General features: G+C 41.7%; 1 protein-coding gene across 2 annotated transcripts in view; it reads right to left on the reverse strand.

Annotated features, from left to right (window-relative positions):
* The window catches only part of Cfap95 (cilia and flagella associated protein 95), a 90538-nt gene extending 68380 nt beyond the window's left edge, over nucleotides 1-22158 (reverse strand). For both annotated transcript variants that reach the window (XM_050157108.1, XM_050157115.1), the window contains exon 1: nucleotides 21949-22158. In XM_050157108.1, coding sequence (XP_050013065.1) covers nucleotides 21949-22100 — 152 coding nt within the window. In that variant the 5' untranslated portion in view covers nucleotides 22101-22158. The remainder of the gene's footprint in view (nucleotides 1-21948) is intronic.
* Between the last annotated feature and the right edge of the window lie 4817 nt (nucleotides 22159-26975).

Below are 26975 nucleotides of genomic sequence, written 5' to 3' on the forward strand. Positions count from 1 at the left end.
CCAAGGTGCGCTTACCGGGAAGATTCTAGCCTACATTCATCTTCATCGCGTGTGCCTCAGAGAGCAGAGCTATTGCGTCTACCCGGGAGAGCTGAGCATGGCGTCTGTGTTCCCGAGCTGTCGGCTCTCTCCCTGGAAGCAGAGCAGAGTCTGACCTCACTTCCTCTTCCGCCCAGAATTCTATTCTGTTTACTCCTCCCATCTATGTTCCAAGCTGAGGCCAAGCAGTTGGTTTATTATAACTTAACCAATGAAATCAACAGATTGATATATGACACTCCCACATCACTAGCAGAACATAATCAAAACCTTATCCACTTTGCTTCAAACGCATAAGCTCTACAAAACCTTGATCCATCTTGTAGTCAAGACAAAGGACGCTGATGTTGTTGTGAAATAAGGGCAGCAGAGTTTGGTACATGGACTGGACTACCTTGAAATAATAGAAAGTGTTTCAAACATGGGAGCTGTCCTGGTTCTAAAACCAGAAGCTTTTTTAAATTCTTAGACTCCATTTTAAACTCAAGCTTAATAAATGAGAAATGTTTGTCTTTACTTCACTATGTTATTATGAAGATTTTATGTAAAAAATATAAAAGCACTCACAGAAAATCAACAGAGTAATTTTGACTTTTTTTCAACATTGAACTATTTTAAAAAATACTAAATATAATACAACATATGTCATTAAAAAGTCATGTAAACACAAAAGACTCTGTGTAGTCAAAGTAATTCTCAGCTCCAGATGAGATCAGAAGCCATAGTTCCCTTCAGCCCACCCCAACACAGGGAACCCTAATCCCTGCTTGCAGAAGAAAGATGGAGTTAGGGCATAGGGTTCCTGTCTAGCAAAGAGGTCAGGTTATACACTAGGGTTTTTATAGTCTTGTGTCTAGAAGGAATGGGGAGGAAGTGGAAGTTTGCAAAGAAACTTTTTTCCCCCTCAGTACCACATTTCACACTGTTCTAGAATGATCCATTAATGTATCCAGCTCTCATGAGACTGAGGACTTCTTAGACAGAGATTATTTTTGATTCATCTTTTTGATCTGGTGACTTGCATAGTCTGACACGTTATAAACAATTAGATCTTTTATGATTGATGGACGGGTTGAATCGTCCTACATTTTGTTACTGCCGCTCTTATATAAATGCGGAAAGCAAGGGCTTTCAAACGTGCCCATAAAGAGAAATAGCATCCTGGCTCAGTCTTCAAAAGCACCCATCAGGAGGGAGTGATCATGCCTATTGACAGGTTAGCTCTCTGCAACACCAGCCAGTCTCCAGAGGAATTATAAGCCTACCTGCTAAATGGGAGCACTCTCACTAGACATGTGCATGACACCAATTGCAGAGGGTTTTGAATATGAGAAGTATCTGACATGAGAACAATGAAATTCTGAGCCCAATTCCAGCTTCTGGTTGCTTGACAAGAGACACATTTCCTTCGCAGATTTCAAAGATGTTAAAAATGTTTAGTTAAGACTCCAGATGGCAGAATATATTAACTTTAAGCTTGAGAATTATTAATGTAGTTCACAGCTATGCTGTGTCAGCTATTGCCTTTTCTGATGTAAATGTAGTACAAGTAAGAAGAGAGATATCTCTTCTATTAAGTTTCATAATCCTCAGCTACCCAAGGCTTTAAAAGAAAACTACCCTGGAGAGTCGGCTACGTTCCCCCGACACATTCAAAAATTAAAACCAATAGAAGCAAATGCTGCAAAGAAATTTGACTATCCTTTTTTAAGATTTCATAGGCAAAAAGATGTATAGGCCAAGCTAGTGTCATTTAGCAGTTTATACATTAAACCGACAAGAACACTTAGATATATTTGCAGCATTGTAAGGAGCTTTTATGGTTTTGAGAGGAATCGTGACATCTTAGAGTAGTGGACAGGGATTTTGTTTTTCAGTGTATCCTATGTTGTGATTTGCAATTCTGCACCATGATCCTAAAATTTGCAGCTTAAACTGTGCTCTAGAGAAAACTACCTGGTGAAGACGGATATGCTGTATTTTCCTCATTCAACATACATTGAGTGGCATGCAAATCAAGACGTATCACTGTTATAAATTTCCTACATAGACAATCTTCAAAAACAAGAAAATCCATAGCGAATATTGTGAGCAAAGAAATGAATAGAGCAGTCGGAGACAGGAAGCAGTTAAGGAAATGTCAGTCTGATTGACTGCCAAACACATGACTTATGGACAGCTGAAGAAACACATATCAGACAAGGTGACATTACAACTGATTACACTATCTGGGACGCATTTCGTGATTTGATGTCCAGTAGAAGTAATGACAGCCGTCCTGCTCAAACCAAGACAGCTAGCCCTCAATTATCTTCCCTTTCCAGCATGCTTCTTGGGGTTTCTGTGACCTCCCCTCCAAAAATAGCTAGTATTAGTTGGCCAAAGACACTCAGAGCCTAGTGTGGTAGTTCAGGCCTGGAATCACAGCGTCTGAGATGGGGAAACAGGAGGTTCATGAATTCAAGGCTAGCTCTGGCTACAGAGTGAGAGCCCACAACTCAAAAAAAAAAAAAAAAAAAAAAAAAAAAAAAAAAAAAAACCAAGAGAAACCAAAAAGGTGTTCTGGGTGGAGGAAAGGGACTCAAGGGAAAGAAAGACTTTAAAAATGAATTATACATTCAGTGGAGTCCACTGTAGTGCAAAGGACACCGAGATCACTGGCTCTCAACCTGTGGGTCATGATCCCTTTTGGGGGGGTGTCAAATGACCTTTTCATAGGAGTCACATAGCCTGTATATCAGATATTTACATTATAATTCCAAACAGTAGGAAAATTATCATTATGAAGTAGCAATGGAAATAATTTTATAATTGGGGGTTAGCACGACATGAGAGACTGTATTAAAGGGTCCCAGCAATAGGAAGGGTGAGAACCATTGCTCTAGGGAGTGTTACCTGGCGTGAAAGTTAGTCGCCCTTCCTGCTGCAAACAAGCAAACACCATCTACTTTTTTTTTGTGCAACTCCCCTCCCTTTAATCTCACTAGCATTCTAGAAAATAAGAGAGTCTAATCTCCATTTTAGCGTGTATTTCTGTGATTCCGTGTGTTAGCCACATTGAATAGATAATAGGAGGTTATTTGGTTTCAGAGCAATTCCTTTTATTTCTAATCCTCTGCTATCTAAGACGTTAAAAGAAAACTACCCCGGAGAGTCAGTTAGATTCCGCAACACATTAGAAACTCAAAGCCAAAAACAAATGGGATTTTCTTTGTAAATGGGATCTAGGGTTAAAATAGTTTCATCAGAAACATAGCTAAAGAATGCACTTTTTTTTTCATTTTCTTATGAGAAATCATTCAAAAGCAGGAAAAAGGGGAAAAACTTAAAAGTGAAACTAAAATCCTGGCAGAAGCAGGTACTGTAAGCCCCAGATTATACCGTGTGTGTGGGGGGGGGTTACTTAAAAGGAGCCAGAAGCCAGTGAAAGCCAAGTAGGCGATGGGCAGAGAAGAGGTCATGGGAAAAGCGTCTGTGCCGGCTACTTTTATGTCAGCTTCATAAGTCATAGTCATCTGAGAGGAGGGAGCCTCAACTGTGAAATGGCTTCTATAGGATCAGGCTGCTGGCAAGCCTGTGGGTCATTTTCTTAATTAGTGATAGATGTGGGCATGCCTAGCCCAAGGTGGGCGGGACCATCGCTGAGCTGGTGATTCTGAGTTCTATAAGAAAGCAGGTTAAGCAAGCCATGGGGACCAAGACAGCAAGCAGCACACTCTATAGCTACTACATCAGCTCCTGTCTTCAGGTTCCTGGTCTGCCTGTGTTCCTGCCTTGACTCCCTTCAGTAATGGAGTCTTCACAATGTGGAAGAGTAAGCCAAATCAGCCCCTTTCCTCCCCAACCGTCTTTCTGCCCTGATTTTTCATCATGCAATAGTAACCCTGCCTGAGACAAGGTCTCTGTGATGAGGGGACTCATAGGTGGGAAGCTGCAGAGTATTGACTGGACCAGACCACGCTCCATACGGTTGTGCCATGGACTCTTTCACTGTAAACACTGGAAAGCACTAGATGGAAGACATTTAAATTTTGTCTCACACACTAGTTTGTAATTCTTAAGAGCTGAAAATCCAGGTCAATTTTTTTTAATGAAAATCTGTGGTCAGAGAGATAAGAGGAACCTTTGAGTCAAGCCCACCCTCAGTGTATTCCAGCACTGCTCTTCAGCATGGGGTATAGGGCAAGTAGCTCAAGGATACCAATATTAAGGGGATACAAGCCTATCCTGGAGTCCACTTATGGGAGTTTTACAAGACAGTTTTCTTTATGTAACAGACATTGTGCTCACCATTACAATTCTTTTTTCAGGGAATACAACCGACCAGGAGCCCAAGACCGTCAGTGGTAACTGTGTGGTAACCACACAGCATTGACAAGGAAGAGGAGACAAGGAGGGAAAGTCAGCTGTTTGGCAGTCACAGGAAGGAGAAAGTCAAACCATGTGTTCATGAAACCAGAAGGGGCAGGAGAAAGGTGTTGATTCTCTTTATGAATTTACAGCCAGCCATTTCTGCCAGTTTCAAAAGAGAATGAGATGAATTTTAGGAAGTCACTGGGCTGCCTCGCTCAGAGGAAGGAAAGAGAAATGACAGGTTACAACAGTTGAGGTCAATAGATATTTTTTTCTCTGGGTTTAGAAATAACAACATCTAGGATTAGGAGAGAATCTAGTAAATAACAATTAAATTGGAGACATGTGATCAATGATTAGAACTTGGGTCCCTTCCTTGGTCAAGTGGGCAAGCTTCCGTTGCACACGTGCAAAAAGCTGAAACCTCTCCCTGATTACCTTTCTAGAGAGCTTTAATTTCAGTACACATTCCTAACAGTGAAGAAGCTATATTTCACTATTTGCAAAACTATGTTATAGTCTCTATGTATCAAATAACAGATGACAAATCACAATTAACTAATATTTTTGAAAGACCTGGATACAAACAGTGTATCAAACAATTTAAGTCAAAGATCAAATGCTTTGGTTTTCAGACAGTAAAAACACAACTCATTAGCCAAGTGTAATGGGGCATATCTATAGTTCAAGCACTTGGTAGGTAGAGACAGTAGGATAAGATATTCAAGGGCTCCTTGGTCATGCTCTCTCTCCTTCTGCTCCTGATTTGGACCTTGAGATTTCTGTCCAGTGCTCCAATGTGGTTCTCTGTCTCTGTCTCCTTTCATCACCTGATGAAGGTTAATATCCAGGAGGATACCCATATGTTTTTCTTTGGGTTCACCTCTTATTTAGCTTCTCTAGGATCACGAATTATAGGCTCAATGTCCTTTATTTATGTCTAGAAACCAATTATGAGTGAGTACATCCCATGTACCTCTTTTTGGGTCTGGCTTACCTCACTCAGGATAGTGTTTTCTATTTCCGTCCATTTGCACGAGCAAGGAACTCAGGACCACAAGGGGTGCACCCACACACTGAGACAATGGGGATGTTCTATCGGGAACTCACCAAGGCCAGCTGGCCTGGGTCTGAAAAAGCATGGAATAAAACCGGACTCGCTGAACATAGCGGACAATGAGGACTACTGAGAACTCAAGAACAATGGCACTGGGTTTTGATCCTACTGCACGTACTGGGGGGGGGGTTGTATATGTGTGTGCACACATGTGTGTGTCTCTTGAGGAAGGATCTCTCCTTGAAGCCAGGACTCCAGTTTTCTCAGCTAGTCTGGAAGAGATCCTCCCTTTTTATGTGAGTGCTGGGATCCAAATTCTGCTTCTCTCAATTATGTAGCAAACACTCATACCGTCTCTTTATCCCTGAATTAATTACATGTACTTTATTTTACTTATTGAACACATACACATATGCCATAGTGTACATGCCTATGGTCAGAGGACAATCTTGAAGAATCAGCTGTCAAACTCCAGCACACCAATTCCTGGGATTGAGTTCAGGCTGCCAAGCAAGGTAAAAACCACCTCTGTCTGCTTAGCCATCCCACTAGCTCCCCAAAATTTCAAAATAATTTATTCAACACCTTTTTTCAGGGTCTTGGTGTAAGGCCACAATATTTTACCCTCTAGGAGAAAGCCTGAAATGATCAGTTGACTATTTTATGACTTGCATCCCTACAAGGAGGCCAGTGGCTACGGAGTTCTAAAAATGAAAGATTCTTACACAACAAGGAGAGGGAACTGCCTGGTCATGAGTGAATGAATGACTGGATTGACTAACAATGGCCCTATTCTCATGCTAAGAGTGGCCATATAAAAACTAGTTAACTTCAATGTGCTATCTTTTGATGCTCACTGGCTGTACTGTTTCACCCATCAGGCTGTAGATCCAAGGATATGAGACAGCAGAGTGGCCATATGGAGCCTAACATATGAAAGAAGCCAATTGGCACAGATAGCAATCCTTCTCTACCTGGGCTACATTACAACAGAGTATGAAGTAGAAGATCACCAGTATACAAACACAAGGCAGGTACTATGAAAATTACTTACAAAGCACAAGAACTCATTTGGCCCTGGACTCTTCTTGAGCATCTGTCTTCCCGGTTCATTGGCCAACTTCCACCCTCAAGAGAACCACTTTTGTTTCTTAATAAACTGTCTATAGCTATCACTGTTAGTCTTTGTTCTAATTCGTTGTTCTGAATCTCAGAACCTAGAAACCTCAGTGGGTGGGGTCTGTATTCTAATCCATGCCTAATAACCAGGACCTCTGACTTATTTTAGCCTTAGCTATGACACATGTGGTAGGCACTGCAATTACTAACTTAGCCCTCCCCACTGCTGCCTCATGGTGACAGTCCTTGGCATCCTATGGATAGCAAAGAGGGTCGATATGGAGTTCTGAACCAGCAGTCTGCCTTTAACACACATAACAATAAATATATTTTGACTGTTTTTGTTTGTGTTTTGCTTTTGTTTGTTTTTCAGCAACTGCGAATCCAATCCAGGCCTTTGTACATGTTAGGAAAACTATCACCAAGTTACAGTCCCAGCCCTAGTAAAAATACTTTAAATAAATGACACCCACAAAAGAGATCTTTATCTAAGAAGAACCTATTTGGGGGAAAGTTTGGTTTTTTTGTTTTGTTTTGTTTTGAGTTCATTTAATACTTCTGGATCCTGGGTGAGCAATCAGAGTTTTCTTAATTGTTTAAAAGTTACTTTTACTTGTTTTAGGTTATGGCCTTTTGCTTTGTTTTTATTTGGGTGGGGAGTGAAAAGTTGTTATATTTGGGAATGGGTTTTGTATATTTGCTTGCTTGCTTGCTTGCTTGCTTGCTTACTTCAGATAAGGCCTTGCTTGGTAGCCCAGTCTGGCCCTGATCTCTTGCACCTCCTGACTCTGAACACTAGAATTCCTGGCTTGCACCACTACACCTAGTTTGTGTTGAAAAAGATATGACAAGTTATTTACTCTTACATTTCAATTTCTAAATAATCTTTTGAATAGTTTCTACGCAAGAAGACTAAATTATTTGCACTAAAATATATTTAGAGATAAATAGCTTTATATTAGTTATTCCATTTTATTGAGGGTTTAACAATCTGATTAAGAGATCTAATGTATTAGCAAAGAAGCATATTGTATCCCTGTCAATCAATTATCTTTGTTAATGTACCAGAGCTTAAATCAGGAAAAGAAAATATAAAGTGTGACTAATAACAATTAAGGCATAATTGTATTTCAAAATGAATTAAAAGAAACAGAAAAAAGAAAGATTAATGTCTATCAAAAGCAATATCACAATATTCAAATTTATTCATAACTTTTTCAAAGCACCAGAAAAATGTTCCTACTTAATCTAAGTACAAGATTTCTTTTTCTGCTCATCACATCTAATATATTAATGTGTTTTGTCCTAAACATTTGCTATAAAGCTGCATGCATGGAATATGGCATTTTTCTCTGGAACAGTAGCTGTCACTGGGACCTCAAGTCCATCATATCTTCCTTCGCCTGTGTATCAGTCTCCATGGCAACTGGAGAGGCACCAAGTTTCGACTGATCTTGCTTAGAAAGAGGATCCCAAACAGAGACTTGATCCAGGGACATACAAATGACTTGGGGTCTTTAAATTTGGAGCTGAAAATACCTGAAAGCTGGACTTTCTTTTTGAGATAGAGATGTAAATGATCAATTTCATGCTTCCCCTAGTCTTCCATGAGAGGAGAAATAACAGGCAGCAAGAGCAGAGATGTGAGTTAGGAACTACTGCCTCTTGCCCCGTTGTTCCTAAGATCCTAAGCCAACCATACTTGATATAGTGAGTTAATCTATTCACCTTGCATAAGTTAGGGCAAGTTATTTGCTATTTATAACCCAAAGAGATCTGACTGGTGAGCACATGAAATGGTACCAAGGATGGGGGACTTGTAGGGATATTTGTTTAATACTAGCTCTAGTACTGTTTAAAGAAAGAAAGAAAAAAAGAATGCCAGCCAGCGGTGGTACTCACCCTTAATTCCAGCACTCGGAAGAAAGAGGCAGGTGGATCGCTGTGAGTTTGAGGCCAACCTGGTCTAACAGAGTGAGTTTCAGTACACCCAGGGCTGTTACACAGAGAAACCCTGTCTCAAATAACTGAAAGCAACTAACGAATAAAAGAAAGACAAAATGTCTGAGCCTGGAATGTGGTACATGCCTTCAATCTCAGCACTCTGGGGGCAGAGGCAGGAAGATCTCTCTGTTCAAGTCCAGCATGGTTTGCAGAATGAGTTAAGGACAGACAGAGCTCCGTAGTGAGACTGTGTCGCAAAAGCCTAAACCTGGAATTAGGCCTGTGTGTCTGTAGTCCAAACCTCTCTGTATCAAGCTATAATGAAGTCCCACATTCTGTTCACCCCCTTCCTCTGCCCCAACACCTTCATCTAGCAAGAGATCATCAATGTGAAAGGCAGCAAAGCTTGGTGAAATCAGACCTGAGACTGAACGGCTACATCAGCGTGATGGTGACGAGGGGCCTGGAGAATCCAGCAGGATATCGTGAGGACAGAATCGACTGGAGGCGGAGGTCTCTCTACAGAGCCATGATCGCTATTATTTCAAGTGTATTCACAAGGCAAAATGCCTGTACTCTGCCTTTACCTCTCAAGGGTTGGTCATTGCTTTTTTGTTTTGCTTTGCCCCTAGAGCAGCATCTCCGACATGAACTACTCAAGGAGAATGGAGTCTGTGTTCTGCTTAGTTCCAGAGGCTCCAGTCTGTGGTTGCCCCAGCTGCAATTCAGACACTGTGTGAAGGGGGTTATTTACCTTATTGCAGACAGGAAACTAAGAAAAAGACAGGGAGGGGGCAGGGACAAGATATCACCCAAGGGCCAGCCATCAGGGCTCTACTTCCTTCAGGTAAGCTTCACTTGGGATGCCAGAAACCTCCCAAAGCACCGCCACGTGCTACGGAGAAGCGTTTAAACCTGGATTCCAAAGGCTGGTGCAGACAATGTCACATTCAAACCATGACGATCTTTCTTGCAAAACTGTTGTGTTTTCATAAATGCCAGCTAAGGAAACATACTTTCACACAGGTGGCGACAGCACAACTCTAAAACCATTGTTTTTTTTTTTTAATAAAAGCATTTGATTGGAATTACATAAAAGAAAATAATAGCATTGAGGCGGGGAGACAGGAGCCAGAGTGAAGAAGGCAAAACCTCTTGAATTTTATTTGAAAGAAAAGGAAAAAGAAAAAGCACTTTGCACTCAAAAAAAAACCTATTTCATTCAAAAAGCAACTGGAGGCAGCATGCGTATATTGAGGAATAAAAACGCAGACTAGACTTAAAATAACCGTGGCGTGGGAGCTACCGTGGCAGCAGCCAGACAAGAATGGAAGGGTGGCTAAACCAAATGAATATGCATCCTGATTCTTACCCAGCAAAAACTAGCAATTAAAAAAGAGATTTGAAAAGATTCATAAGCCATTTAGAGTGAGTTGGGTTCTGAAAAAGGTAAAGTATTATGCCTACATTCTGATCACTTGGAGAATGTGTGCTTTACAGGGAAAGCGCTAGAAAATTCTCTCAGTTTTCAAAGGACTCTCACTCGATTCTTACTATGAAGCAATGCATGCCATTTATGAGGAAACGTCGAAGCAGCAGAGAGAAGGGAACAAGAGGCCAAACAGACTTTTTCATACATACTTCACTGTAGTTTGTAACAAATAGCCTCCTGAGGAAGATTCATGTATATCTTCAGATAAGGGACTCTAAAGCATGTTCATTTTTTTAAATTACATTACATTGGTTGTACAAAATAATGGATTTCACATGATATTTTTATGTATGCATGTCACATACTTTGATTACATTATGCTCCCATCTCTTTCTCTGGACATTCCTTCCCTTCCCATCGATTTTCTTCCTGTTTCCAAATATCTCCCCGCTTCAGCTTTCAATTCTTTTTGTTGTTGTTATTTAAAAGGCATTCTACAAAGGTGAGAAAATGTAAAATTTACTTTTTGAGTCTGACTTATTTCAGATAGCACAATAACATCTCCATTTCCACCCAAGCATTATCTTTTAAAAACTTTCTTATAAGGACCTTGCATTGCTGCATTCCCTTTAAAATAACTTTTCCTGTACAAGATCGACTCAAAAAAAAAAAATCAGTAGCCTTCCTATACACAAATAATAAAGAAGCAATAAAGAAGCTGAGAGGGAAATCAGAGAATTATCACCTTTCACAATAGCCAAAAATAACATAAAATATCTTGGGGTAACACTAACCAAGGAAGTGGAAGACCTATTTGACAAGAACTTTAAGTAGTTGAAGAAAGAAATTGAAGAAGATAACAGAAAATGAAAAGATCTCCCATGCTCTTGGATAGGAAGGATCAACATAGTAAATATGGCAATCCTACCAAAAGCAATCTGTAGATTCAATGCAGTCCCCATCAAAATTCCAACACAATTCTTCACAGACTTTGAAAGAACAATAATCAACTTCATATGGAAAAACAAAAAATCCAGGATAGCCAAAACAATCCTATACAACAAAGAAACTTCCAAAGGAATTACCATCTCTGACATCAAGCTCTATTACAGAGCTACAGTAATTAAAAACAGCTTGGTATTGGCATAAAAACAGAGGTGTTGGCCAATGGAATAGAATTAAGACCCGGATATTAATCCACACACCTATAACCACCTGATTTTTGACAAAGAAGCTAAAATTATACAATGGAAAAAAAAGAAAGCATCTTCCACAAATGGTGCTGGCATAACTGGATGTCATGAGAATAGATCCATATCTATTGCCATGCACAAAACCCAAGTCCAATGGATTAAAGACCTCAATATAAATCCGACCATGGTGAACCTGATAGAAAAGAAAGTGGGAAGTAGCCTTCCAATGCATGGGCACAGGAGACCCATATATATTTCTAAATATAACCCCAGTAGCACAGACACTAAGAGCAACAATAAATAAATAGGACCTCCTGAAACTGAGAAGCCTCTGTAAAGCAAAGGACACAGTCAAAAAGACAAAAAGGCAGCCTAGTGAATGGGAAAAGATCTTCACCAACCATACATCAGACAAATGACTGATCTCCAAAATATATAAAGAATTCAAGAAATTAGACATTAAAATTCTAAATAACCCAATTAAAAAATGGGGTACTGAACTAAATAGAGAATTCTCAACAGAAGAATTTCAAATGGTCAAAAGATACTTAATGAAATGTTCAACTTCCTTAGCTATCAGGGAAATGCAAATCAAAACAACTCTGTGATACCATCCTACACCTGTCAGAATGGTTAAGATCAAAAACACTAATGATAGCTTATGCTACAGAGGATGTGGAGTAAGGGGAACACTTATCCATCACTGGTTGGAATACAAACTTGTACAACCACTTTGGAAATTAGTATGGCGGTTACTCAGAAAATTGGGAATCAACCTACCTCAGGATCCGGCAATACCACTCTTGGGAATATACCCAAAAGATACTCAATCATACTACAAAAGCATTTGTTCAACTATGTTCATAGCAGCATAGCCAGAACCTGGAAACAACCTAGATTCCCCTCAACTGAAGAATAGATAAAGAAAATGTGGCACATTTGCACATTAGAGTACTACTCAGTGATTAAAAAAAAATGACATCTTGAATTTTGCATGCAATGGATGGAATTAGAAAACACTATCCTGACTGAGGTAACCCAGACCCAAAAAATGAATATGGTATGTACTCACTCAAAAGTGGATACTAGCTATAAACAAAGGATACTGAGCCTATAGTTCATGATCCTAGAGAAGCTTAGTAATAAGGTAAACCCAAAGAAAAACATATATAGAACCACCTGGAAATTGGAAACAGACAAGATAGCCTGACAAAATTGGGAGCATGGGAGCAGGGGGTAGAAAGAAGGGGAGAAGGAGAAGAAGAGGGTTGAGGAGAACTTGAGGGAATGGGATAGTCGAGATGGAGGAAGGACAGATATGAGAGCAAGGAAAGAGATATCTTGATTGAGGGAACCGTTATGGGGTTAGCAAGAAACCTGGCTCTAGAAAAATTCCCAGGAATCCACAAGGATGACCCCAGATAAGACCCTAAGCAATAGAGGAGAGGGTGCCCGAACTGGCCTTGCCCTGATAATTATCTTAAATATTACCATAGAACCTTCATCCAACAACAGATGGAAACAGAGGCAGAGACCCACATTGGTGCACTGGATTGAACTCCCAAGGTCCAGTTGAAGAAGATAAAGAATGAGAATATGAGCAAAGAGGTCAAGACCATGAAGGGTTCATCCACTGAAACAGTTAACCTGAGCTAGTGGAGCTCACCAACTCCAGCTGGACTGGGAAGAAACAAGCATAGGACCAAACTAGTCCCTCTGAATGTGGTTGACAGTTGTGTGGCTGGAGCAGACTGCAGGGCCACTGGCAGTGACACCAGGATTTATCCCTACTGCTTGCACTGACTTTTTGGGATCCTATTCTCTTTGGATGTATACTGTGCTCAGCCTAGATGTAGTAGGGAGGGCCTCGGACCTTTCACAAAGCAAAGGGCCTTACCCTCTCTTAGGATTAGAGGGGGTAGGATGGGAGGGTCTGTGGAGGGAATGGGAGGAGGGGAAGGAGTGGGAATTTGGATTGGTATTTCTTTTTAAAAAATCTAATAAATTAAAAAAGTAAAATAAAATAACACACACACACACACAAAAGATGTAAGAGTTAGTTAATAAGAAGCCTGAGCTAATAGGCCAAACAGTGTTGTAATTAATATAGATTTTATGATTATTCAGGTCTGGGCAGCTGGGAAATGAACGAGAAGCCTCAGTCTACAGTCATTTACTGCAGAGATCTAATTTTTAAAACCTCTTGATAATTCTTTGAAAGATCTTAACCACATCAGCACATTTTCCTTATGTAGAAAGACTGGCATATTTTGACGAGCACCAAGAAAACTCACTTGTGATCCGATTGTTCCTGTTGACATTTTATTGTATGTTATTCTTTGTTTTGACTGTGTACATTTCTTCTAAAACACCATATAACAACATTATGTTAGAATTCTACTTTTAATTTAATATATAAAATAAGATTATTTTTAATTTAATAAAAATGAAAATTATAAAAAAATAATAACCTCTCCTGATAAATCAGAGGCAGCCACATCTGCCTTGGGATGAATTAAGATTGTTTTTCCCAGAAATATGATAAGCAATAGAGCATTGCTGATTAATTTCTGACAGAATAAATTAAGAATTTTAGTCCTGAGTGAGACACTTAAAAGCTAGCATTGTTGAGTAATAAAAACTAATTTCTTTAAGCTGGAAGTTCCCAGGCACCATAACCTGAAAATTTGCCTTCCGAAGAGAAACACTATGGAAGGTTAGTGAAAGTCTTTGATGCTTGTAGACCAACAGGACGGGGCTAGCCTGGGCTAATCAGGTGTTATAGCTTGAATGTGAAATGTCTTCCACAGACTTGGGTTCTTGACCAGGTGGTCCCCAGCTGCTGGACAAGTTTTAGGAGATTGTGGGGATTTTAGATAAAGCAGAACTGCAGGAAGTAGATGGTTGTAGGACGGTTGGGTAGGCTTCCTCAAACGTAAGCAAGCTGTGCCTCCAGCTCACCTCTGCAGCCCCTATGCCTTTGCCAGCATGGCAAACTGAGCCACAGACCAAATAAATCCTTAGTTTGCTTCAGTCACATATATGGTGACTGTGATAAGAAAAGCCAACACAGTAGAGCGTATGCAGTGCACTTAGGATCTGGGCTGCCAGTGACCATGTAGGGGGATAAAGTAGCCCCCCAGTGGCTGTGGAGGCAGAAAGAGTGAGCCCATGATAGATGTCTACAGAACCAGCAAGAGCCACGTGGGAATGTATCGCAAGCAGACATACCAAGTCTTCAGGAAAGCGTAAACTCAGCAGCAGCGTGCAGAAGAGTGGGACGAGAACGGGGAGAACAAGGACAAGGATGGCTGCACAGATCTGGAAGGCAAATCCACCTCCACTACCAACTGTCACCCAACCCTCCTCCCTTGCCACACACAAACGGAATGGAAGGAAGGAAAATGTGGGGGAGGAAGGACCGGGAAGAGTGGGCCCTGTTCTGAATCTGACTATTTTAACTGAAAACAAGGCATTTAAAGTTAGAAAGGTAGAGATGAACATTCACCAGCGTGTTCGAATTCTTCTGTAATAGCCAACCACTGAAACGTTATGAGGATCAATTGTAGAAAACAAATTTTATTGAATGCATCTGGATCGTATGCAAATTTTCACTTTCTTTTTTGAACCAGTTGTCCCTGTATGTAGCCCAGAGAGACGACGAACTCATACAGATCTTTCTGCCTCGGAATGCCAGGTGCTAGGATTGCAGGCGTGTGCCACCGTACCCACCAGTATGCAAATTTTATATTTTTCTACCCTCTAGATAGTGAATTCATTTCCATGTCCTCAGTCTACTTTACATTATAATACATGCACATGTGATATAATTAGAACATTTATAAGAAATAAAAATAGTTCTTTACAGTATAAGTGCGTGTCCTTATCTTAACTCAAAATCTCCTTAGGATCCAGCAGTCCCTGATGGTGTGTCAGGTACTGCAACCGAGACTGGAACAAGTTCAGCCCCTGATCTTTTAATTCTCCTCCACTGTGTTACTTATTCGTCTATGTGACGAAAGACAGGACAAAAATCAACTTAAAGCTGGAAGCATTTATTTTGGTATCTACCATGAAAAAGACACGGCCCAGCAGGATGGGAAGATACAGCCACAAGAACTGGGAGGATATGGTCCAGCCGGATGGAGAAGAAATGATCATAATAACTGGGAATATATGATCCAGCAGGATGGGGAAGACATGACCACAAGAACCGGGACAATTAGTCACAGTGTAACAATCACAAGACAGTGGAAGGAATATCAGCATTTTGCTCACTTCCTTTTTATTCCATTCCATCCCCAGCCCACGGAATGGTATGGTTCAAAGTCAGGATCTGTCTTTTCCCCCTTCGTCAAAACTCTCTGAAAAAGCCCTGACAGCCATGCCCAGTCTAGGGCATGCTTTGTAGCTGATTCTGTATCTAATCATTATTAGAGAGTTAACCATCACAGAAGTTTGGTGCATGATGTTCTTCCAAATTCACTTATATGGAAAGTGACCAACATGTTTCAATTTTATCCTATTGAACTGGATTAACTAGGGAAATCAACTCATTTTATTAAGGGTTTGTGCTCTGCGCTAGCTCTTACCTAGGGATCTTACGAAACTAGATGACTCAGGAGGCTAACGTTCCAACAATGATCTAAGCAGGACAGATTTATTGAAAGTCGACTGCTATTCTTTATCTCAGGAAGGAGAACATTCTGGTAAGTTTTTCCAAAACCAGAGTTTTGGAAGAGTTATAAAAAGTTACAGCAATGATATATGGCTTGTATCAGGTGCTTTTCTATTGCTGTGAAGAGTCACCATGACCTAGATAACATACAAAAGCAAGCATTGATTAGGGGTTTGCGTATAGTTTCAGCAGGTGAGTATTAGGCCAGAGCGTATGGCAGCAGACAGACAGGCTTGGCATGGGAGCAGTGCCTGAGAACATAAATCTTATCCACAAGTACATAGTAATGAGAGTGAGACTGGACCTTTTGAAACCTCAAAATCTACCTCACAACAAGATTACACTTTCTAATCCTTCCCAAAGAATCCTGGGAACCAAACACTTAAATATTTAACCCTATAGGAGTCATTCATATTTTTTTTTAAAAAAAAAAAGCATGCTAAAACGCTAGCGTTCCTTGTCTGAGTTTCCATCCGTCTCCCCTCTACCTGCTCCTTTTGTAACAGGCCCCCAGGCCTTAGCACAACTGGCACCATCATAGAAGTACCGTTCAGTTCTGGGAAGACAACACATAAAAAGCAACACTTGCCAAAACGTGAATTAAAACCCAATCCAGCCAAGCCCATAGTTCTGGGAAAGACCCCAAATGTGCTAACCTTGCTTTTAGGCGTCTGTAGTCTCACTTCTGGCTAACTCTTCTTGCTAATGTGTCAACCTGGGATGTGCTTTTTAAATCTTAAAATCTCACCATGAAAGAGGGTCCAGATTGCACTTGGGGTCCCAGACACCAGTGTAGTCACTGACTGGTTAATCAAGACTTTCAACTGACTTAAACCCATGTCTAACTAGTCTTTCCTAGTGAATGGCTCACAACTCTTTGTTAATTTATGTACTAAACATGTAGTGATCGCTCACTGTGTTCTTATCACATGTTCCAGAGCTTGATCTTCTCACTCTGTTCCAGTGACCAAAAGCCCCTTTAATGCCTCCTCACTAGAATTCGAATTATATACTTCATGCATGGAAAAGGTTAATAAGCTTCATCTTGAGGTGTTGGGCCTATGTTAAAGTTGGAGGCACCGTGGAAGAGGAGGCCCTTGTGAGTTTCAGTGACACATGAGCTGGAGCCCATGGTTAGGAAGGGCTTTTTCTCTCTGCTTTTTATCCTCATGTGTTACGGAAATGCAATGGTGGGAGACTGTTGGTCAGCAGAGCTTTATGTAACTCTGGTTTGGCTCTGAGTGCTGTGAGGACTCTAAACTCTTCCAGGTCAGCACCCATGGACATCACTGATTAAACACAAAAAGGGCGGCACATTAAATGAAGGGATCCGGGCATTCTGATTTCTATTTAAGCACACAATCATGGCCTGGTGCTTTGGAATGGCTCTCTACCTTCAGGGCAGGGCCTTACGTACACAGGCACTCCTGCTCCAGGAACAGAGTGGTACAAACGGTTCAGAGTGTCAGAGAAATTTTCCTGTTACCTCTAATTTATTATCTATGCCCAAATTAGCTTTGGTAAAAAAAAAAAAAAAAAGAAAAGAAAAGAAAAAAAAAGTCTTTAAAACGAGGATGTTCCCCTCCTCCCCTTTCTCATTTTCTTCTTATTATGAGGTAGGGGCATGACATGGGGTAAGTGTAACTCTCGGGATCTTTAGTCTGTGGTTTAGGCAAGAAAGAAAAACAATTAAAATTACAAATGCATAAAATTAATCTGAGTCCTTAAAACTAGATATTGCCATGGAAACGGGAGCAAGATCTGTCTCCATGGAGATCTGGATGAATTTTTTTCCCCTTAAATTATTATCATTTGTTACAAATTGTCAATTTGGTCAAGGAACAGAAGAAAATGAATGAATGAATGAATGAACATACTCATCTCACATGAGAGAATTTATTAAAAGCAAGTATAATTTTCTTCTGTTGCTTATTTTCCCAACGAGCGGGAAGAGATTCCAGAATGTAATTTCCCCTCAGCTCACAATGTCTAATGGAAACATCTTACGATACGGTTCCATAAATCTACTGAAAGGAATGAAAAAAGGTGGCTTCCAGAGAAGGCATTTCTAACTCAGAAACAGCAGGCTGGGACAAGGAGGCTCTATCTATGAGCACTCTAGCTGCGAGGAGGCGCTGTTGGGCAGTGTCATGGGCTAACAATGGACTGGAGGTACCCATCCGCTCCCAGCCTTTACTGTATCTCCCATACATGTTCAGGGAGGTCAAGCAGACTTCTATGACATGCCAGAGAGAGCTGCAGGAAAAATCCAAGTTTAGACAGCAATGAAGAGTTCATCAGAATTTCTCCTAGTTACACACTTCATTTGTACTTGCAAGTATTAAAGGTTCCTGATGAAATACTCTATGGAGAGAGGTCGCTGAACCGGTAAACATAGACCTTAGATGTTTAACAATGGAACTTAAAAACCACTACTAAATATAGTTTAAGGAAAGTTTAAATGTGTCATAAAGTAAGGCAATCAAAAGCTAACCATCATGGGTTTGCTGACCTTGTTCATTCGTAAGTATACACTCAACATTATGCTGCCTAGCTAGCCTAGATATTAAATGTCAGGCTGGTTTTGTGAAAAGGCAGCAGGGTGTGGCCAGTTTCAGAAGATGCTACTTTTTTTTTTGAGTTTTTACAGAAGAGTCTCATAGTGCATGCTCTAAAGAGGTCTCAAAACACTCGGACATCTCTCACAGAGAAAACAGGCTCTGGTTTCTGTGGCCTCCCGGTCACAACGTATAGCCTTTTTTTATATGTGTTCCTATTTGTTTTCTTGGACTTGAAGGATGGAGGCTAGGGCCTCCCACTTACAAGACAAGCACTTTACTACTAACTTACATCCCAAGCCCCTTTGCCCACCTGTTTAAAGGCATCTTATTTGATATGTGTGGGTGCTTCGTCAATATTGAACTTGCCACCAACAACACTAGAGCTTACACACCAGCAAAACTTGTCTAACACATGTTTTCTTCAAAAGATCCATCACACACAACCTTCTCATGCTTAGAGACACCAGGCAGCCCTTCATGCTGGTATCTGTGGGCATGCTAGCAATAACATCAACAGAAAGCACAGAGATGCAGAAGAGACAAGGTAGCGTAAAACAGACCACAAGACCGACATCTGTGAGAAGAAAAAGAAGGCAGTGTTTTGCCTTATTTCACCTTAACAATTGTGAAACATACACATTGGGAAGAAACACTGAACCGTTTGGCCTCTGCGCATGTGAACGTGATGGGAGGGCTGTCTCAAGTACGATTCTGATTCATAAATAATCATCACCAAGTAGGTCAATTTATACACACACAAAAAAAATCACAGGAAGTCCTGCACTAGCCTGTAAAATCCATTGAGAACACCAACCATGTCCTAATATATATAATTTTATGCTAACTGTATGCCAGGTTTAATATTCATGGGTGTTTCACCTACTATGCTCATACAACAATCCTAAAACTACTATTCTACAATGGCGGAATTAGTCCTAGAGCCATCAAATCACTTGTCACCTAGCCACAGGGCTGTCATTAAAATCTAGAGCCCAAGTTCATCTAACGATTTTTTTCTTGTGATATAATACATAGTGTTGATTATTCTGTTCTAGACATACATGTGTACTGGCTAATTTTAGGTCAACTTGACACAAGGTATAATACTCAGAGAGGAAGGAGTCTCCATTGAGAACCGCCTCCCTAAGATCAGGCTGTACACAAGCCTGTAGGGCATTTTCTTAATTAGTGATTGGTGTGGGAGGGCCCAGTCCATTGTGGGTGGTGCCATCCTTAGGCTGGTGGTTCTGGGTTCTACAAGAAAGCGTCCTGAGCAGCCATGAGGAGCGATTCAGTAAGAGCACTCCTCCGTGGCCTCTACATCAGTTCCTGCCTCCAGGATCCTGCTCTTTTGGAGTTCCTGTCCTGACTTCTTTCAGTGATGGAGATACAGAATGTGGAGGTATAAGCCAAATAACCCTTTCCTCCCCCGAGTTTCTTTGGTCATAGTTTTTCCTCTTAGCAATAGAAACCCTAAGGAGGACAACGTGCTTTGCAAAAATTATCTCAATGATCTTTGTCTCCCTTTCTGCATCCTGATGTGTAGCAGAGCGTATGACACATTCATACTCGCTGAGTTGACTTTAATTCTTCTCCCTTGAGAACACAGGAATGCTCTTTGCATGCTCAGGAATGGCTGGGGTGCGTAGAGTCCTCCCCTGGGCTTCTTTCTCAACAAGCCCCACACCTTTCACATCTCTGCTCTGCTATTGATATCCACGCTGCTTGCAAGCTAACTTCAAGGCAACAGTAATGCAGAAGGCAGCAGAAGTTCTGTCTTATTGAAAACCCTTTCTCATCAATAACTCACAGAAGCGATGTCTATTATGATCCAGATCCTTGTGGTGTAACAGGTCTATGGAAGAGCTAAGTGTTTTGCTTACGGCTCATGAAGTAAGATATGTGCAAAGCCAAAAGACAGTACTTAGGACTCCACCCCTGTCATAAGCAAGTATGCTACCAATGTGAAGAAGTCTGTTTCCATAAGAAACGATTGTTGAAAAAGAGACTGTTTCCCTGGGTAGCTTTCGATTTTGTGCCTATAGAATCTCTCACACTGAGTTTCGTGTAGGCAGAGAGTATAGTTTGGAATGAGAAATAAAAGAAGAAGGAGTGGGCTTTGGAAATGTAGTGAGTAGACAGGCCTTCAAAGAGTCTGCAGAACAGAAATGGCAGGCATCGCAAACAGTGCAGGCATGGTTGTGTCCACCCAGGCCTAGAGTCAAAACCATTCGTCTCTCTTCAAAGGCAAAAGCATCAAGTAGACAGTATCTGTGACCCCTTTCCATGTCTGTCTTCCCACGTCCCTCCAATATTACAAATATCCCAAAAGTAATTACTGTTAAGAGACTTGACTAAGCACCCCATCTTAGTTAGGGTTCAGTTGCTGTGAACAGACAGTTCAGAGGTTCAGTCTGTTATCATCATGGTGGGACATGGTGACATGGTGGCATACTGGCAGCCATGATGCTGAATAGGTAGCTGAGAGTTCTACATCTTACAGGCAACAGGAAGTCAACTGAGTGTCACCCTGAGTGAAGCTTGAGCAAATGAACCTCAAAGCCCCCACACACACAGTGACACACTTCCTCCAAAAAGGCCAAACCAACTCTACTACAGGAAAGCCACACCTAATAGTGCCACTCCCTATAGGGTCCAATTACATTCAAACGTCCACACACACCCCCAAAAAAAAACGAATTTACCTTTCTCCAGTGCTGACATTATAGCTATTGGGTACTTTAATGAGGAGGAAGAAAGAGAGACAGAGACAGAGATATTCATTAGTCTGTGCATAATTCCCAAAGCACAGAAGAAGGCCAAATGCTTGGAGTCTTGAGATCCCCATCTTCAGAAGATGATGGACTTAAAAGGAAGTTCTCCAGGCCTTTCAGTTTTCTGGGAGAACACACAACCCTGTATCTTTATGTGAACTAAGCGTGATCAAGTAAGAAAAAGAAAAGCACTGTATATGCCAAGTTACAGTTGCCTTACCCAAGGAAAGACTAAACGTTGCTACCTCTGGCTGGAAGTGTCTTCATGAATGATAACCTGTGGGTTGCTAAGGGGCTGCTCTCAAGTATGTCCACCTCCCCCAACCACTGGCCGCACAGGTCCTTGCAGGAACCTTTGCCTCTTGCCAGTGAGCCTGACTTTCTAATAGGACTTCCCTTTACACATAAGCATTGTGTCAAGGGGGCAATTTTCAAGCCTATTAAATGACTCTCATTCCTTTCCACTGTGTAGACAGACAACTAAACTCTCTCTTAGCCCAAGTACTGACTGGGGCAGGTCCTGGTGTGTGCTGGGGAGCAGTCCTGGAGGGTTTTAGCTCGCTTTGATATGGTCACTGCTCTGTGGAAGGTCTGTTTCCCCTCCCTTCTCTGTACCACTTTTCTCTTGTTCATCTTTCTTATCTCTTCACACTCCTGTCCTGATTTTCTTCTCCTCTTTCCCATTCTCTCTTCTCCCCTATTTTTTCCTGTTTCTCTGTTACTTTTCGTCCACCTCCTGCCAGATCCTTCTCTCCTCCCTCCCTAGGACCCCTGGACAGAGGCGAATGTTTGGCTCACCAGGAATACACCAGCACTGGCTTTGAGTATTTCTTGTGATGAGAGCGGAGGGTTAGGGAACCTTTGCGCTCCAGCAAGTCCGTGGGTCCAATCTCATACCACTGCTCTTTACAGTCGAAACACTCCTGACAGGTGCTCTTGAACGTCCCCATACCTGCGCCTGCCTGCCCGAGTTGAGAACAGACTGAACTTCCCTCAGCGCCGGTGCAGTTCTGCGTAACAAGGACCAAGATTCTGCGTCTCTCGTCTCCTAAGCAACCTGGGAGGGGTCATAGAGAAGGAGGAGCCAATGAAAGGCGGGGTTTCTTCCCTGTTACTAACCTGATTCCGGCTTCTGATTGGTGATTAAATTACATTTCCCAGGATGCAGTAAGAGTGACAATCTGCACAGACTTTGGAAGGAGGGCTGCCTGCTAAGGATTTGTAGTTGCACCGGCTTGCTAGCCTTACCTGAGGAAGGGGAGATGAGGGCAGGGAGCGCAGGGAATCCGTTAAGGTGAAATAGCGGTGGTAGCCGTTTTGAAAGTCCATGTGTTACCACCACACCTCTGCTCACAGTTAAGTTTGACTAAAAGAGAGCAAGAGAAAACCTCAGTCCTAGAATATGCCCTCCCGCTATTGCCTGGCAAACAGTAGAGCCATTCAGCAAATGAGATGAACAGTTTGAGCAGCCAAAGGCCCGGTTCCAGTCCCAGAAGCTGAGCATTGCTTTCTTCCAAAGACGAACAGCACAGGGATGGACCTGCGCGGTGTGGGGGAGGGGAGGGGAGGAGCAGAGGAGGAACTTAATCCCTTCGGAACACCGAGGAGGCCAAACTATTTCTAAGCAGTTTAGAACCCGGAATTCAACTCCCAGAGAACCATCAAGATTTCTATATGTGTGTGAATTGGGGGAAGTAGGTGCACATGAATTCAGTTGCTCAAGGAACAGAGTCATACGATTCTCAGGAGCTGGAGTTCTTGCAAACAGTAATATTCTTATCCCCTAAGCGATCTTTCCAGCCCCATATTTTTTCTTATTTATATGAACCTTCCTAAGACATATTGTCCTCGGTGTCTGCTAAATATTTTCCTGCATCTTGTGCTGAGATGCATCTTTGTGTGCAGCTATATCACTCCCTCCTCATATATACCAGCACATTATGTAGAATTCGATTTCTTGATTTATCAACAAAATAGGACAGAACAGTGCTTTGCGGGTCTTTGTGATGGAACACATTATAGGCGTTCAGCCCTCAATTTCAACTACTGCTATTATTATTGCAACTGGGCTTTGCCTTTATTGTGTGAAAAAAAATATGTTGATCTAATGTGTGTAGCTCTCTAAATACACCATTTTCAAGAGAAATTTCAAACCATAGGTCTTTCTGATGAATATATTTTGATCATGTTTTCCTTTTTCCCCCTTTCCCAAAATGCCTTACAAAAGGCTCAAAAAGAAGGTGCAAGCATACCAGTTCTATAAAGTGTCTCTTCTCAAGCAGGGTCACAAAACAGCACCATTGAGACAAGACCTCTAACCATATTTAACACAAAATGTAACAGTCTTAATCAGAAAACTGTTAGGGAGGTTTTGTGTGTGATCAGTGATGATGGTTTGGTTTGGAACTCATACAGAATGAAGGGGAACGTTCCAGATGAAGGGGAACATGCAAGATGAAGTAATCCCACACTGGCTCCAATAGGGGATAATAAGGGGTTCTTTATTTAAGGGGGGACTCACAGATCACAATGGGGGACAGAAACAAAAACCAGCATCCAGGTGTAAGAGCAGGGAGCAGAGAGAGGGAGAGAGAGAGAGAGAAAGCTTGCAAGCGCCCCACAACTCTTTGGTACCCAAGCCACGCCCTCCAGCCTCTCAAAGGCCATTGAGAAGGAGGTTCCCCATCAGCAGAATTCCTTCCGGCTGTAAATAAACTTTTCAGGCAGAGGCCTACAATGGTTTACAAAAGTGAAGTCACAGGTCATCAAAATACGCTAGTTTCTACAGTTTACCTCAAACAGCATCATACCAATAAAGGCTGCCGCTTATAGTACTTCCTTCTGGGTACATTAGTCCCTCTTCGGCCCTCTGCACATGCTGAAGATCAAATTCGGGGCCTCCCAGGCAAGCATGCTACACCCCAGCCCTAAATTTCAGACCCCTGAAACTTCTCCTAGGAAGAATTGACTGGGACAGCAAAGTTCAACCAAGGAAAAAACCAATTAGTGTGTCTTAGTTTCCTTCCCACTGATGTGATAAAACACTCTGACAGGAGCTACTTAGTTTATTTCTGCTCACAGTTCCAGGTCATAGTCATCATAACAGGGAAGTCACAGCAACAAAAACTTAAGGAATCTGCTCACATCATATCCATCATCCCAGAGAGCAAAGAATGTAAGCATGAGGTTACCCTCTGTGTTTTATACAGTCTAGGAAAACAGCACACACACATGCACATGCACATGCACGCACACACACACACACACACACAGTCAGACAGAGACACACAGAGAGAAGGTTCCCACCCATAATTAAGATTGCTCTTTCCACATCAGTTACATACATGGGAAAGAGGTCCACCTTCTCATCCTTCCATTCCCATCCTAGCTAATAGCCAGGGGCTTGTGCTTAGTTCCCAGGAGAGCCCTATCTCAGGATCTTCCAAGGCCACAGCATGCACCATCAGCACCACACACTTCTCTCTCTCTCTCTCTCTCTCTCTCTCTCTCTCTCTCTCTCTCTCTCTCTCTCTCCCCCTGGAAATGGAGTTAAAGACAGCTGAGAATGGTGAGTGCTGGGCACTGAACTTGGGTCCTCTGGAAAGGCAGCTAGTGTTCTTAACCCCTGAGCCATCTCTCCAGCCCCTACCAAATCTCTCTCTATCAAAGCTAAGAGACAAGCATTTAAGATGGCTGAAAATTCGTTTTTTCATCTATATGTCAATCTAGTTTAAATAAATTTAAAACTGTACTTACATTGTATCATGCTCATAATTGATGAACCAAGAATTTCTGGCTTAATCAAGGATTGCATAGCATTTCTTTTGCTGTTCTCCAAACACAAGGGCCTCCCATCATGAACCACATACTCGTGTATGCATTCCTTATCAGACGTAAAAATGTTGGAGCCCAGCTGCCATCTCCAAATAACACATTCTTATTCATTCTCATCCTCTCCATCTCTTCAACCCCTTTCTTCTTATCTCTCCCCCTCATCCTTTCTTGACTTTCCCTCTTGTTGTTTCTCGATTTTTTCAACATCCTATTCCTTGTTTTCTTCATCCCTTCATTTATTCCAACCCCCCTCCCTGTCTCTTTGTTTTCTTTCCCTCCTCTTCCTCCTGTTAGAGGCAGTATAAATTTGGGAGTCAGAATCATTTCACAGCACGAAGAAGAAGTGGAAGAAGAGGAGGAAGGGGAGGAAGGGGAGGAGGAGAAAACTGGTACCATTCAGGGTTATATAAAAACGTGAAAGAAAAATAACTGGACCTATAAACAGAATCCAATAATCTAGAGCCAAAATTAAGGCCCAGGGACTACTAAAGAATCAACTGGCAAATGTTGATGGAGGAAGGTAATTAGTTAATTATAATAAACCAACTGCTTGGCCTCATAGCTTAGAACATAGATGGGAAGAGGAAACAGAATAGGATGCTGGGTGGAAGAGGAAGTGAGGTCAGACTCTGCTCTGCTCCTGGAGAGACCAGACAACTCTGCGCTCTGGAGCAGAGACATCATGGACGGAGGCTAGAATCTTCCCGGTAAGCGCACCTTGGGGTGCTTACACGCATTATTAGAAATGGGCTAGTCCAGGTGCGAGAATTAGCCTGTAAGGGCTAGAGTTCATGGGCCAAGCAGTTCTTAAATGAATACAGTTTGTGTGTTGTTATTTCGGGCATGAGCTAGCCAAGCGGCTGGGGTGTTGGGAACGCAGCCCCGCCGCCGCTCCTATTTCAACAAAATGTGTCAATCGTCTTTCCTTTCCTCTAACTTCTGGAAAATTACCAGCAGTTCAACTACAGCAGTCTATTTTAGAATGATTTTAAATCTGAGCGTGGTTCCTCTGAGCTTCTAACTTGGACTGTGAACCAGTTAGGCATCTACTTGTCCTCAGGCCATTGTCATTAACTAGTATTGATTCCATGTTAGGATGCAACAGGCATTCTTTCGGAAACTTACACTAGCAACGTGGGATTGGTTTATTAAATATTCAGCATCTAGTATTCCATAATTCATCATCTCCCTTATTTTAATATCTAATCTACCAATAAGTAAAACTTCTTGGCAGAAACGTCCATCGCTATCATGATAAAAATTTAATTTTGTAAAATAGTAATGACATGCTCTAACATAAATGTAGATTAGAGCCTTCCTTAATATTGTACAAATGGTATATCCTTAATTATTTAAAGACTAAATATCCGCTGTCACCAATGGTCTAAAGAGCCTTCCATTTCTCCTGTTTCTCCCCAGGGCGGCTTTGATTTCTGGAAGCTTGTTGCTGGCCAGTAGCAAGGGTGAGACGATTTGACTGTGTTAACAGCTCTTAGGAAGAAGTCCAGAAAATTCAAGAAACAATGCTGAGGCTGTTTTGTTCCTCCTGTTCTTCAATCCGGGCAAATGACTCTCCTCTCACCTTGAGTAAGAAGTTTAGTAGGAGGGGGAGGAATTGGGTGCCTTTTTGCTACTGGTGAAGGTGGATATTTTTCCTTTTCCCAACAAGTCCCACCCACAGATGTTCAAGCAGGAAGATAGGGTAAGGGACTGACTGTCCAGATTCCTGGCTGTTTAGGAAGACAAGTGTGCATTTGAGCCAGAAGCTGCCTCTGTGTTGCCCATGGTGTTGAAGGGCTCAGGTAGGAAGCTGGAAAACTTCCTGATCCTGGATGAGAAGGAAAAAAAATACCCAAAGGAAATAAAAGTCTCCCCCATGCCTGCAGTTGCTTTAATGTTAGGTCTAGGAATTCTTCAAGAAATACCAATGATATCTAGATAAAGTTCTACTGAGGGCAGTGACTGGGCAAGTACACTCTTGACAACAATGA

Source organism: Alexandromys fortis, unplaced genomic scaffold (genome assembly GCF_014885135.2).
Source record: "Alexandromys fortis isolate MF-2015 unplaced genomic scaffold, M_Fortis_MF-2015_v1.1 scaffold_10, whole genome shotgun sequence".
NCBI lineage: Eukaryota > Metazoa > Chordata > Mammalia > Rodentia > Cricetidae > Alexandromys > Alexandromys fortis.